The sequence below is a fragment of the Ammospiza caudacuta genome, chromosome 10 (assembly GCF_027887145.1).
Source record: "Ammospiza caudacuta isolate bAmmCau1 chromosome 10, bAmmCau1.pri, whole genome shotgun sequence".
Lineage (NCBI taxonomy): Eukaryota > Metazoa > Chordata > Aves > Passeriformes > Passerellidae > Ammospiza > Ammospiza caudacuta.
This window is the reverse complement of record NC_080602.1, coordinates 11,120,061-11,134,231: the sequence shown is the minus strand read 5'-3', so window position 1 is coordinate 11,134,231 and position 14,171 is coordinate 11,120,061. Positions and strand designations below refer to the sequence as shown.

The 14,171-nt window shown below is 55.2% G+C and overlaps 1 protein-coding gene across 1 annotated transcript; it reads left to right on the top strand.

Annotated features, from left to right (window-relative positions):
- Window positions 1-5,993: 5,993 nt before the first annotated feature.
- Window positions 5,994-13,406, top strand: ZP3 (zona pellucida glycoprotein 3). The gene is made up of 9 exons (XM_058811076.1): window positions 5,994-6,353; window positions 8,223-8,341; window positions 9,687-9,790; window positions 10,714-10,891; window positions 11,991-12,111; window positions 12,214-12,305; window positions 12,514-12,629; window positions 12,871-12,954; window positions 13,110-13,406. Exons 1-9 carry the CDS (start codon window positions 5,994-5,996, stop codon window positions 13,217-13,219), a joined length of 1,284 nt encoding a protein of 427 aa, XP_058667059.1. The 3' UTR covers window positions 13,220-13,406.
- The last annotated feature ends 765 nt before the right edge of the window (window positions 13,407-14,171 follow it).

The following is a 14,171-nucleotide window of genomic DNA, read 5'->3' as shown; positions in this document are numbered from 1 at the left end:
GTGGCACCGCTCGGGTTTGTCACCTGAGGTGGCACCGCTCGGGTTTGTCACCTGAGGTGGCAGCGAAAAAACCCCAAAAGATTTCATCAGTCCTCAGCCCAGCTGACCCCAAAGCTCATCCTGGTGTCCCTGGAATGTCACCAAGCCCAGATGACCCCAAACTCTGTCCCCAGTGACCCCAAATCGTCCAGTGCCACCACCCCAACTGACCCCAAACCCTTTTGTGGTGTCCCTTAAGTGTCACCAACCCAAGTGACCCCAAATCCTTGAATGTCACCCTGATCCCCGGTGACCCCAAATCCTGCCCTGGTGTCCCTTAAGTGTCACCAAGCCCAGGTGACCCCAAACTCTGTCCCCAAGGTGACCCCAAATCCTCGAGTGCCACCGCCCCAGGTGACCCCAAACCCTCCCACGTTTTTCCTCAGTGTCCCCAACCCAAGTGACCCCAAATCCTCAAGTGTCGTTCTGACCCCGGTGACCCCAAATCCTGCCCTGGTGTCCCCTGAGTGCCACCACCCCAGGGCACCCCAAAACCTCAAATGTCATCACCCCAGGTGACCCCAAACCCTTCTGTGGTGTCCCCTGATTGTCACCGCCCCGGGGGACCCCAAACCCCACCCTGGTGACCCCAAGTCCTGCCCTGGTGTCCCTGGAGCGTCCCCAATCCCGGGGAACCCCAAATCCTCGAGTTTCACCAATCCCAGGTGACCCCAAGCCCTTCTGTGATGTCCCTTAAGTGTCACCAGCCCCAAGTCACCCCAAACCCTGTCCCAGTGACCCCAAATCCTCGAGTGTCCCCCTGACCCCAAACCCTTCTCTGGTGGCTCTGGAGTGTCCCCAGAGCTCATCCTGGTGTCCCTGAAGTGTCACCAGGCCCAGGTGACCCCAAACCCTTCTCTGATGTCCCTTAATTGTCCCCAACCCGAGTGACCCCAAACCCCATAAGGGTCGGGATCGGGATCCTGGAATTCCCTGGGATTTGCCCCTGGGGCAAATTTGGGGTCCCATTCCCAACTCCAAAATTCCCAGTTTGGGAATCCCAGAATTCCTGGCCATCCCATGGGATCCTTCTTGGGAACAGCAGGGTCAGGATTGGGATCCCGGAATTCTGTGGAATTTGCCCCATTTGGGGTCACATTCCCAACCCCAAAACCCCCCAGTGATCTCATGGGATCCTCCTGTTCCCGGCTGGAATTCCCATGGAAACCCCAATCCAGAGCAGGAAATCCTTGCTCTGGGGGGAATTCCCAAATATTCCCAAATATCCCAAAGGGGATTCCTGAAATTCCCAAGAAATCCCAAGAGATCCTGGGAAATCCACCCCAAAGGAATTCCCAAGGATTTGGAGGGGCTGGAGAGGAAAATCTGGGATTGGGAAAACTGGGAATGCTGGAGTCCCAAATCCCACTTTGGGAAAACTGGGAATGCCGGGATCCCAAATCCCACTTTGGGATTGTGAAGAATGGGAATTCTGGGATCCCAAATCCCAGTTTAGGATTGTGAAGAATGGGAATTCTGGGATCCCAAATTCCACTTTGGGATTGCGCAGAATGGGAATTCTGGGATTCCAAATCCCAGTTTGTGACTGGGAAAAATGGGAATGCCGAGATCCCAAATCCCAAAAATCCCGTTTTTCCCAGAAAAATTCCAGGACCCCCAAATCCCAAAAATCCTTTTTTTTTCCTGGAGTTTTGGCCCATGGAAAAGGGGGGAGAGCTCAGAATTTCCACTGGGATTTGGGATCAGCCTTTTTCCAGCAGGAAAAGGAGGAATTTGGGATCCTGGATGGGATTTTTCCCAATTTTTACTGCCTTTGGAGCTTCCTGATCCCAAAAATCCCAGGAATCCCTCTGGAATCAGATCCCCCCTCCTCCAGCTGGGATTTTTTTCCAGGAAAAACCTCTGGGAAAAGGGAAAAGCTCTTCCCAAATTCCCATTTTTCCATGGATTTTTTTACATTCTGGAAAATCCAGGAGTGGGAACAAATCCAGGGTCATTTTTTGGGATAAAATCCCAGTTTGAGATGAGAGAGAGGCAGGAATTGCACCCCCAGGAATTCCAAACCCCATAATTCTGATCCTGCTCCAAGGATTGTTTGGAATTCTTGGATCCCACCAGGATAAACAATCCTTGGAATTCCTGTGCTCGGAATTCCCTCCCCCAATCCCAAAAGCAGCTCTGAAATTCCATTTTCCTGCTTTTTTTCCCTCTTTTTTTAATGGGATTTTAGGGTTTTCCCACTGCCATCCCCGAATCCCGGGATTTTGTGGGGTTGGGAAAGGAAAAGTTTGGGAATTCTGGAGGGAATTTTGGGGTTTTTCATGGATTTGGGGATTTGTGGGAAAGGGAAGAGCTGGGATTTGCTCCCCTTGGATTTGGGATGGAAAACTGGGAATTGTGGGATCACCTCAGCTGGAATTCATTGGGATGAAATTCCGAGGGAGATTTGGGATTTGGGGTGATCCAAATACTTGGATTTGGGAAAGAATTCCCGGCCCCAAATCCTCATGGATTCCTTCCCAATCCAGGTTTTTATGGGATCATCCCTCAGGGTTTTTTTTGGGATCTTCCCTCGGTTTTCCTGGGATCCAGAGAGATTTTGGTCCTAAAAACTCAGGAAGAGCCCAAACCCCAACCCCAGAGCTGGGAATGAGAGAAAACCTCGGGAAAATCTGGGAAAACCCCAAAAAAATCTGGGATGAGGAAAAACCCTTGGAATTCCCAGATCTCCCAAAATTCCTGGGATTAAAACTCAGCTTTTAGGAAAATGGGATGGGGGAAAAAAACACGGAAAACATGGATTTGATGCTTGAGAATTCCCAAAAAATCCTTCTCCCATTTTTCCTCAAGAAATCAGAAATCCCCTTTTCCCTATGGAACCCCCCCTCAACAAAATCCCAGATTTTTTTTTTCCTCTGGCTCCATCCTGAGGGATTTTTCCCCAAATCCCGAAGGGATCCCGGAGTTTCCTGGGGTGAGGAGAGGCCTTGGATCCAAGGATTTTTCCCCCCTCGGGGGAAATTCCCGATATCTCCCTGACGCAGGAGCTCAGCCTCTGGAATTCCGGGAATTTCCGCAGTGTTTTAAACACAGGGAAACAAAAAACCCTAAAAAATCCCCGGGATTGGGGAATTTTGGGATGAGCAGAAAACCCCTGGAAGCAGCTGAGGGGTTGATGCTGATCCAGAAAATTTTTTGGGAATGCTGAGCTGGTTCCAGCTCCAAAACCCCTGGAATTCTTTTGGGATCAATGCCAGGATATCCTTTGGGGTCGATTTTGGGGGAAAAAAAAAAAATCCCAAATATGAGATTTTTTTTTCGAGGAAAAAAGGGGGAGAGGGATTTTGGGATTTGGGGAAAATGGAGCTGATGGAAAACTGGGAAAGGGGAGGGGGGACAGAAATTCCATTAAAATGCCATTTAAAAAAAAATCCATTTAAAAATTCCATTTAGAATTCCATTAAAAGAAATTCCATTAAAAGAAATTCCATTAAAAATTCCATTAAGAAAAAACAAAGAATTCCATAAAAAAATCCATTAAAATCTGGGATTGGAATAACAAAGGGCATGAAATAACCCCACAAAAAAAAAAAAAGAGGAAAATTTGGAATGAGCCTGGAAAATCCATGGGATTTATTCCAGGGAGTTTTCCCTGTTTTTCCCTTCTCCTTGGATGAAATGGAATGGGAAGAGTCCGGAGGGAGGAAAATGAAGGAATTTTTGGGGTCTCGGTGATTGCCCATGATCCAAACTCAAGTCCCATAATTTTGGGGGGGATAGAATGAAGGATTTTCACTGGAATTTGGGATCCTGGAGCCTTGGATGAGGATTTTTTGGGAAAAGGGGGATAAACCAGGCTGTATCCCAAAAAAACCCCAGGATTTGTGCATCCAGATCACCGGGAATGATGGAGACCCCAAAATTCCCAGCCTGGGAACTAAAATTCCTTTGTTTTTTTGGGATAGAACGTGGGATCCTCCCCACATTCCTCATCCAAGGGGAAAGCAGCGCTCCAGGGCTCTGGGATTATCCCTGGAATTGGGGGAAATGTAGGAATTTTTGGGGTGTCCATCATACCCCATGATCCAAACCGAAATCCCATTTTTTTGGGATACAACCCCCCAAAAAAATCCTGATCCAAAGCTCTGGTTTTTCCTGGGATCCTGAATTCCAGGGATAATCCCTGAGTGGTGTTTCCCCTTGTCCTACCCCTCCAAAAATTGGGATTTGGGGGGTCACTGTAACCCCCTAATTCCAGCCAAAATTCCTTCTTTTTTTTTTGGGATGGAACGAGGGGAAAACAGTGCCCCGGGATGATCCCTGGAATTTGGGATTCTGGGGAAAAGCAGAGCTTTGGATGAGGATTTTTGGGGAAAAAGAAGGAATTTTGGCTCCGACCTCACTTCCAGGCTTGGAATTTTGGGGTCTCAGATGATCCAAACCCATCTGGATGCAAAAATCCTTTTTTGTTTTTTTCTGGGATACAACCTGGGATCCCCCGCTTTTCCCAAAAATCTTCACCCAAGACTCCGGGGATCCCGAATTCCAGGGATGATCCTAAAATAGGGGGTTACAGCGACCCCCCCAAATCCCATTTTTTCTTTGGGATGGAACGTTATTCTCTCCCTTCCTCTTCCCAAAAATCCTTATCTGAGGGGAAAGCAGCGCTCTGGGGGCTCTGGGGTTATCCCTGGAATTCGGGATCCAGGGGAAAGCGAACCTTGGATGAGGATTTTTGGGATAAGGTGGGAGGATCCCAGGTTTTATCCCAAAAAACTCTGGATTTGCGCATCCAGAGGGGTTTGGATCACCGGACACCCCAAAATTCCAGCCCCGAGAGTGAAGTGGGAGTCAAACTTCCTTCTTTTTTTGGGATAACTTCCCCTTAAATTCCTCATTGGAGGGGAGCACAGCAGTCCGGGAGTTCTGGGGTTATCCCTGGAATTCGGGATCCAGGGGAAAAGCGGAGCCTTGGGTGAGGATTTTTGGGAAAGGGGGGAGGATCCCGGGTTGCATCCCAAAACCCCCCTAGGATTTTCACATCCAGAGGGGTTTGGATCACTGGACACCCCCAAAATTCCAGCCCCGGGAGCGAGGTGGGAGCCAAAATTCCATCGTTTTTTGGGGGTTAACTTCCCCCTAAATTCCTCATCCGAGGGGACAGCAGCGCTCTGGGAGTTCTGGGGTTATCCCTGGAATTGGGGATTCCGGGAAAAGCGGAGCCTTGGATGAGGATTTTTGGGAAGAGGGGGAGGGGAAGCCACGCTCTATCCCAAAAAAACCCGGTGGAATTTTGGCTCCCGAGGCTGAAATTCGGGGGGGTCTCTGTCATTCCCGACGATCCAAACCCAAATCCCATTTTTTCTTTGGGATAGAACCTTCTCCCCCTCCCCTCCTCTTCCCAAAAATCCCCATGCGAGGGGAGAGCAGCACTCTGGGGGTTCTGGGGTTATCCTTGGAATTTGGGATCCTGGGGAAAGCGGTGCCTTGGATGAGGATTTTTGGGAAAGGATCCCGGGTTGCATCCCAAAAAACACGGGATTTTCGCATCCAGAGGGGTTTGGATCACCATCACCGGACACCCCAAAACTCCAGCCCCGGGAGCGAGGTGGGAGCCAAAATTCCATCGTTTTTTTTGGGATAACCCCCCTCCCCCCACCCCAAATTCCTCGTCGGAGGGGAGAGCAGCGCTCCGGGAGTTCTGGGGTTATCCCTGGAATTCGGGATCCCGGGAAAAGCGGAGCCTCCGCCCGCTCCTTATCAGCACCGAGCCCAAACAATTCCCTCTGCCCGCGGCTCCGCGGCTCCTGCCGGGATAAACAATTCCCAAAAATCCGCCGGGAACGCTCATCCCGACCCCTCGCACCCCGGAAATGACGGGGGCGCGCTCGGGGGCGCCCTTGGAATTCCAGAGGGGGGGATCTGGGCTGGTTCCCATCGGGATATAAACGCGGGCCGATGCTCCGCGCTGGGAATCGCGGGGATTTTCCGGGATGCGCTCCCAAATCCGCCTCCTCCTGGCGCTGCTCTGCGCGGCCCCCGCGGCCGCGGCGCCTCCGCCCTGGGAGCCGGCATGGAGCGATCCCAATCCCAATTCCTGGGGCTGGGGGGACACGGAGCAGCCGCATTCCCACTCGCGGTGGCATTCCCGGGCGCAGATCCCGGTGGAAGTGCAGTGCCAGGAGGCGCAGCTGGTGGTGACCGTGCACCGCGACCTGTTCGGCACCGGCCGCTTGGTCAGCGCCGCCGAGCTCAGCCTGGGCCCCGCCGCCTGCAAACATTCCCGCATGGATCCGTCCCAAAAAACCGTCACCTTCAGCGCCGGCCTGCACGAGTGCGGCAGCACCGTCCAGGTGAGTCCCGCCCCTCATCCCGGCATTCCCAACGGGATTCTCGACCGGGATTCCCACCCGGAGCGGCTCCCGGGGTCGTGGGGATTCCCGGGTTTGAGTCCTGTCCCGATCCCGGGATTCCCACCGGGAGCGGCTCCTGGGGTTGTCCGGATCCCAGGTTTTGAGGGAGATCCAGGTGAGTCCCGTTCCCATCCCGGGATTTCGCTCCTATCCCGGGATTCCCACCGGGAGCGGCTCCCGCGGTTGTCCGGATTCCAGATTTAAGGCAAATTCAGGTGGGCTCTGTCCTGATCCCGGAATTCCAACCGGGAGTGGCTCCCGGGCTCGTGCAAATCCCAGATTTAGGGGACATTAAGGTGAGTCCCTGTTTCCATCCCAGAATTTCCACCTGGAGCGGCTCCCGCAGTGTCCGGGAAGATCCAGGTGAGTTCCGTTCCCATCCCGGGATTCCGCTCCTACCCCGGAATTCCCAACCGGGATTCCCACCGGGAGCGGCTCCCGGGTCCGTGAAAATCCCTGGTTTAGAGGGAGGTCCAGATAAGTCCCGTCCTGATCCGGGATTTCGCTCCTATGCCGGGATTCCCACCGGGAGCGGCTCCGGGGGTTGTCCGGATCCCAGATTTAGGGGAGATCCAGGTGAGTCCTGTGCCGATCCCGGAATTCCCACCTGGAGCGGCTCCCGGGTCCGTGCAAATCCCAGGCTTTGAGGAAGATCCAGGTGAGTCCCGTTCCCATTCCGGGATTCCACTCCTATCCCAGGATTCCCACCGGGAGCGGCTCCAGCGGTGTCCGGGAAGATCCAGGTGAGTCCTGCCGGGATCCCGGAATTCCCACCGGGAGCGGCTCCCGGGATCGTGGGGATTCCCGAGTCCTTGTCCCGATCCCGGGATCCCGCCCCGATCCTGGGATTCCACCCGGGAGAGGCTCCAGGAGATCCGGAGGGGTCGGGGGAGATCCAGGTGAGTCCCGTTGCGATCCCGGGATTCCCACCAGAATTCCCACCGGGAGTGGCTCCCGGGCTCGTGCAAATCCCAGATTTAGGGGAGATCCAGGTGAGTCCCGTTCCCATCCCGGGATGTGGGAGAATCCCGGTGAGTCCTGTCCGGATCCCGGAATTCCCACCGGGAGCGGCTCCGGGGCCGCGCCCGTTCCCGGTTTCACGGAGATCCAGGGGCTGGATCCGGGATCATTCCAGGAAAAGGAGGAGCCGCGGTTTCCTCGGGATTTGACCGGTTTCCCCGCAGCTTTTCCCATTCCTGTGGGAAAAGCGTCTTTTCCCTCGGGTTTAATTGAACTCCATGAAAACTGTGATTTTCCATCCCTTTCCCCCTTTTCCAACCTTTTCCCCCCATTTCCACGAATTCCCCCAGCATTCCCAGTCAGCCCAGTGGTGCTGCTGGGATAAGGAGTGGCCTCTCCCACGGAATTCCCCACTTTTATTCTCAAATCACCCTGAATTCCCCAATTTCTTGGAATTCTCACTCACCCTCCTGACACCCCTGATTGGACACCCATGGAATTCCTGATTTTTATTCCCAGATTCCCTCATTTGTTTCAATTCCCTCATTTTTGGGTTCCCTTCTCCCACAGAATTCCTGGTTTTCATTCCTGGATCACCCCAGATTCCTGATTTCTTCCACTTCCCACTCACTCACTCAGCATTGAGGAACATCTTTTTCCCCAAATTCCCAGTTTTCATTGCCAGATCATTCTGGATTCCCTCATTTCTTTCAATTCCTGCATTTTCTGGATTCCCTTTTCCCACGGAATTGCCAGTTTTTATTCCCAGATTCTCTCATTCCTTCCCCTTCCCGCTCACTCAGGATTGAGGAACCCTTTCCCCCCGGAATTCCCGGGTTTCATTCCCAGGTCACTCCGGATTCCCTGATTTACCGGACGCTCCTGAGCTACGATCCCAGCCCCGGCAGCAATCCCGCCATCGTGCGCAGCGACCCGGCCGTCATTCCCATCGAGTGCCACTACCCCAGGTTCTCCTGGATCCCATCCCGCATTCCCAGAATTCCCAGGAATCCCATTCCCATCCTGGATCTCATCACAGATTCCCAGCATTCCCAGGAATCCCATCCCCATCCTGGGATCCCATCCCAGCATTCCCAGGGATCCCATTCCTATCCTGTATCCCATCCTGCCTTCCCAGCATTCCTGGGAATCCCATTTCCATCCTGGGATTCCATCCCTCCTTCCTGGCATTCCCACGAATCCCATTCCCATCCCAGATCCCATTACAGGTTCCCGGCATTCCCAGGAATCCCATTCCCACCCTGCCTTCCCAACATTCCCAGGAATCCCATTCCTGTCCCCAGATCCCATCCTGCCTTCCCAGAATTCCTGGGAATCCCATTCTCATCCTGGAATCTCTTCCTGGCATTCCTGGGAATCACATTCCCATGCAGGGATCCCATCCCAGATTCCCAGTGTTCCATTCCCAGTGTCCCCATTCCCATTTCCAATTCCCTTTTCCAGGTGGGATAACATCACCAGTGGCTCCCCATTCCCACTGTCCCCATTCCTGTCCCAGTGTCCCATTCCCATTCCCATTGTTCCCATTCCCATCCTGGTGTCCAAGCTCCATTCCCAGTGTCCCCAACATCCCATCCCACATTCCTGGGATTCCCAGATTCCATCCTGCATTCCTGGAATTCCCATTCCCATTCTGGGGTCCACATTCCCACCCACTGTCCCCATTCCCACTGTCCCATTCCCATATCACAATCCCAATTCCCTTTTCCAGGTGGGATAATGTCACCAGCGCCTCCCCCTTCCCAGTGTCCCCATTCCCAGCATCCCCATTCCCATTGCCAGTGCTTCATTCCCATCCCAGTGTCCCCATCCTGATCCCATTCCCTTTTCCATGTGGGATAACGTCACCAGTGGCTCCCCATTCCCAGTGTCCCCATTCCCAATTTCCCCATTTCCATCCCGATGTCCCCATTCTTGTCCCAGTGTCCTATTCCCAGTTTCCCAATTCCCAGTGTCCCCATTCCATCCCAGTGTCCCCATTCCTGACCCCATTCCCCTTTCCAAGCAGGATAATGCCTCCAGTGGCTCCTCATTCCAAGTGTCCCCATTCCCATCTCAGCGTCCCCATTCCATCCAATGCCCCACTCCCAGTGTCCCATTCCCGATCCCATTGCTTTTTCCAGGTGGGACATGATCTCCAGTGTCCCCATTCCCAATGGCCCCATTCCATCCCAGTGTCCCCATCCTGATCCCGTTCCCAATCCCATTTCCTTTTCTGGGTGGGATAACTTCTCCAGTGTCCCATTCCTGATCCCATTCCTGATCCCATTCCAACCCCGTTCCCTTTTCCAGGCGGGATAACGTCTCCAGCGGCTCCATCCGTCCCACCTGGTCTCCCTTCAACTCGGCTCTGGCCTCCCAGGAGAAGCTCCTGTTCTCCCTGCGCCTCATGAACGGTGCGGGATCAGGGCTTTCCCACACTTTTCCCCCTTTCCCATCCCTTTTCCATCCCTTTCCCATCTCTTTTCTCCCTTTTCCATCCCCACTTTCCCATCCCTTTTCCCCTTTTTCCCCCTTTTCCCCATTTCTCCATCTCCCTTTCCCCCCTTTCCCATCCCTTTCCCATCCCTTTTCCCCTTTTGGGATGGGTTTGGGGTTGACCCCATTGGGTTTTCCAGAGGACTGGAGCTCTGAGAGGGTCTTTTCAGGATTCCCCCTTTTCCATCCCTTTTCCCCCTTTCCCCCTTTTCTCTATCCCCTTTCCCCCCTTTTCTATCCCTTTCCCGCCCCTTTTCCCCTTTTGGGATGGCTTTGGCGTTGACTCCATTGGGTTTTCCAGAGGACTGGAGTTCAGAGCAGGATTTCTGGGGATTCCCCCTTCCCATCCCTCTTCCCATTTTGGGGTTAGTTTGGGGTTGATCCTGTTGGGATTTTCCATAGGACTGGAGCTCCAAGTGTCAATTTTTCAGCTTCTCCCTTTCCCATCCCTTTTCCCCTTTTGGGGTCGCTTTGGGGTTGATCCCATGGGGTTTTGCAGAGGACTGGAGCTCCGGGCAGGATTTCCTGGGATTCTCCCTTTCCCATCCCTTTTTCCCTTTTGGGATGAGTTTGGGATTGGTCCCATGGGGTTTCCCAGAGGACTGGAGTTCAGAGTGGGATTTTTTGGGATTCCACCTTTCCCATCCCTTTTCCTGTGGGGTTTTCCAGAGGATTGGAACTCCGACTGGGATCTCTCATGATTCCCCCTTTCCCATCCCATTTCTCATTTTGGGCTCAGTTTGGGGTTGATCCCGTGGGGTTTTCCAGAGGACTGGAGCTCCGAGTGGGATTTTTTTTGGGATTCCCCCTTTCCCATCCCTTTTCCTGTGGGGTTTTCCAGAGGACTGGAGCTCGGAGCGGGATCTCTCGGCGTTCCGCCTGGGGGACGTGCTGAACATCCAGGCCGAGGTGGGCACCCACAGCCACGTCCCGCTGCGGCTCTTCGTCGACTCCTGCGTGGCCACGCTGGGCCCCGGCGCGGGCACCGAGCCCCACTACGCCATCATCGACTTCAACGGGTGCGACGGGGCTGCCGGGGACAGCTGGGGACAGCTGGGGATATTTGGGGACACCCAGGGGATGATGAGCTCTCCTTGTCCCACTACGCCATCATCAACTTCAACGGGTGTGCTGGGGACGTCTGTGGATGTCTGGGGACATTTGGGGATGGTTTGGGGACATCTGGGGGCTTCTGGGGACATTTTGGGATGGTTTGGGGACATCTGGGGACGCTTAGGGGTTATGGGGAAGGGGCAGCTCATCCTGCCCCATTACGCCATCATTGACTTCAATGGGTGCGCCGGGGACATCTGGGGACTACTGGGGACATATGGTGACATCTGGGGACATTTGGGGGTGTTTGGGGATAATCTGGGGACATTTGGGGACAATTTGGGGTGAGGGACACGGTCAGGGGGTGGTGGCACCTCGCTCCTCCCCACTGCTCCGTCATCTACTTCAGCGAGTGAGTTTGGGGACCTTTGGGGACAGTTTGGGGATGATTTGGGGTCAGGGGGAGGGTGGCTCCTCATCCTCCCCCGCTACACCCTCATCAACTTCAACAGGTGAGTTTGGGGACATTTGGGGACAATTTGGGGTCTGAGGAACACACACAGGGTGGTGACTTCAATGAGAGAGCTGGGGACATTTTGGAGACATTTTGAGGTCTAGGAGGTGCTGAGCACTTGTCACTTCCCCAGCTGATCTGGGGACACTTTGGGGACACTCGGAATGCCAGCCAGGGCTGTGACCCTTCTGTCCCCATGATGGTGACCCCACTGTCCCCATGGCTATGACCCTGCTGTCTCCGTGGTGTGGCCCCGCTGTCCCTGTGGCTGTGGCCCCGCTGTCCCCAGGCTGTGACCCTGCTGTCCCTGTGGCTGTGGCCCCGCTGTCCCCATGGCTGTGACCCTGTCCCCGTGGTGTAACCCTGTCCCCAGGGCTATGTCCCCACTGTCCCCATGACTGTGACCCTGCTGTCCCTGGGGCTATGTCCTCATTGTCCCCATGACTGTGACCCTGCTGTCCCCATGGCTGTGACCCTGCTGTCCCTGGGATGACTCCGCTGTCCCTGTGGTGTGACCCTGTCCCCGGGGCGTGTCCCTGCTGTCCCCACAGCTGCCTGGTGGACGGGCGCTCTGATGCCACCAGCTCGGCCTTTGTCACCCCCCGGCCGCGGCAGGACGTGCTGCGCTTCCAGATCGACGCCTTCCGCTTCGCCGGCGACCCCCGCAGCCTGGTAAGGCCCTGGGGACACCCCGGGGACACCCTGGGGACACCCCCCTGTCCCCAGAGCCACCCCGTGTCCCTGCGGTGTCCCCAGCAGTGTCTCCTGGTGCAGATCTACATCACGTGTCACCTGAAGGTGACACCGGCCGAGCAGAGCCCGGACGCGCAGAACAAGGCCTGCTCCTTCAGCAAGGCGCGCAACACGTGAGTGTCACCTCCCCCATGCCACCTCCCCAGTGTCACCTCCCCGGTGCCACCTCTGTAGTGTCACCTCCCTGGTGGCATCTCTGTGGTGTCACCTCCATGGTGGCATCTCCCCACTGGTGCCTCCATGGTGGAACCTCTGTGGTGGCACCTCGCTGGTGTCACCTGCATTGTGGCATTGGCTGACGGTGTCACCTCCCTGCCACAGCTGGGCGCCCGTGGAGGGGACAAGGGACATCTGCAGCTGCTGCGAGCTGGGCAACTGTGGCCGGAGGCCAGCGGAGACCTGGAACGGCCACCGCTACCGGAGACACGATGGGGACGGTGAGGGGACAGCAGGGGGACAGTCTGGGGGACACTGGGGATACCAGGGACATGGGGGCATGGGGACACTGGGACAGGGGACATGGGGACAGCAGGACATGGATGCGGGGGACAGGGGGACATGGGGACACAGGGACAGTGGAACAGGAGAACAGGGGACTGTGGACATGGGGTGATCCCTCCCCACTGTCCCCACTGTCCCCACTGTCCCCTCTCTCCCCTCACTGTCCCTTGTCTCCAGGTGCCACCTCTGAAGCTGATGTTGTCATCGGTCCCGTGCTGCTCTCAAGTGCCCAGCGTGGCCAGCGCCCCGAGGGCCACCAGGGTGAGTCCCTGAGGTGACACCGGTGACACTGTGTGACACCAGGTTACACTGGATGCACTGGGTGACACCAATGACACTGGGTGACACTGGTAACACCAGGTGGCACCCGGTGACAATCCTCGCTCCCCTCCGTGTCACTTGGTGTCCCTTCGCAGGCGCGGTGGCACCGCTGGCCGTGGGGACAGCGCTGGCCTGTGCGGTGGCCGGCGTGGCCGTGGCCGGAGCCGCGCTGGCCATTGGCCTCAGGCGCCGGAATTCCCCGTGAACCCCGGAATGAGCGACGGAAATCCCGACAAATCCCACAAGGACCAATGGATATCCTGATAAATCCCACAAGGACCAACAGAATTCCCAATAAATCCCACAAGGATCGATGGAAATCCCGATAAATCCCACAGGGACCAACAGAATTCCCAATAAATCCCACAAGGACTGATGGAAATCCTGATAAATCCCACGATCCACGGTGTCCAGGGGGTCACTCGGGGAGGGAATCCCGGGAATAGGGCAGGGAGGGTGACTAGTCCTGTCTGAGTGTCCCCATTCCCATCCCAGTTGTCCCTATTCCAGTGTCACCATTTCCAGTGTCTCCATTCCCATCCCAGTGTATCCAATCCCATATCCCCAATCCCACTGTCCGCATTCATTCCCACTCTCCCCATTTCCATGCCAATGTCCCCATTCCCGTCCCAGTGTCCCCATTCCCATCCCGATGTCCCCAATCTCAGTGTCCCCATTTCCACTGTCCCCATTCCATCCCACTGTCTCCATTCCATCCCACTGTCCCCATTCCTGTCCCAGTGTTCCCAATTCCAGTGTCCCCAATCCCAGTGTCCCTCTTTCCAATGTCTCCATTCAATCCCACTGTCCCCATTCCCAATGTCCCCATCCCCACTCCCAGTGTCCCCATTCCCGTCCCAATGTCGCTATTCCCAATCCAGTGTCCCCATTCCCATTCCCAATGTCCCCATTCCCATTCCAAATGTCCCCATCCCATTCCCACTGTCCCCAATTCCAATGTCTCCATTCCATTCCCAGTGTCCCCATTCCCAATCCCACTGTCCCCATTCCCAGTGTCCCCATTCCCTATCCCAATGTCCCCAATCCCACTGTCCCCATTCCTATTCCCAATGTCCCCATTCCCATCCCAGAGTCCTCATTACCAGTGTTCCCAATTCAGCTGTCCCCAATCCCATCCTGGTTGTCCTCAATCCCAG

Coding starts and splice junctions, on each gene's coding strand:
- ZP3 (XM_058811076.1), top strand. CDS start 5,994: ATGCGCTCCCAAATCCGCCTCCTCCTGGCGCTGCTCTGCGCGGCCCCC. Junction 12,306..12,513: donor TTCAGCAAGGCGCGCAACAC/GTGAGTGTCACC, acceptor TCCCTGCCACAG/CTGGGCGCCCGTGGAGGGGA. Junction 12,955..13,109: donor GCGCCCCGAGGGCCACCAGG/GTGAGTCCCTGA, acceptor GTCCCTTCGCAG/GCGCGGTGGCACCGCTGGCC.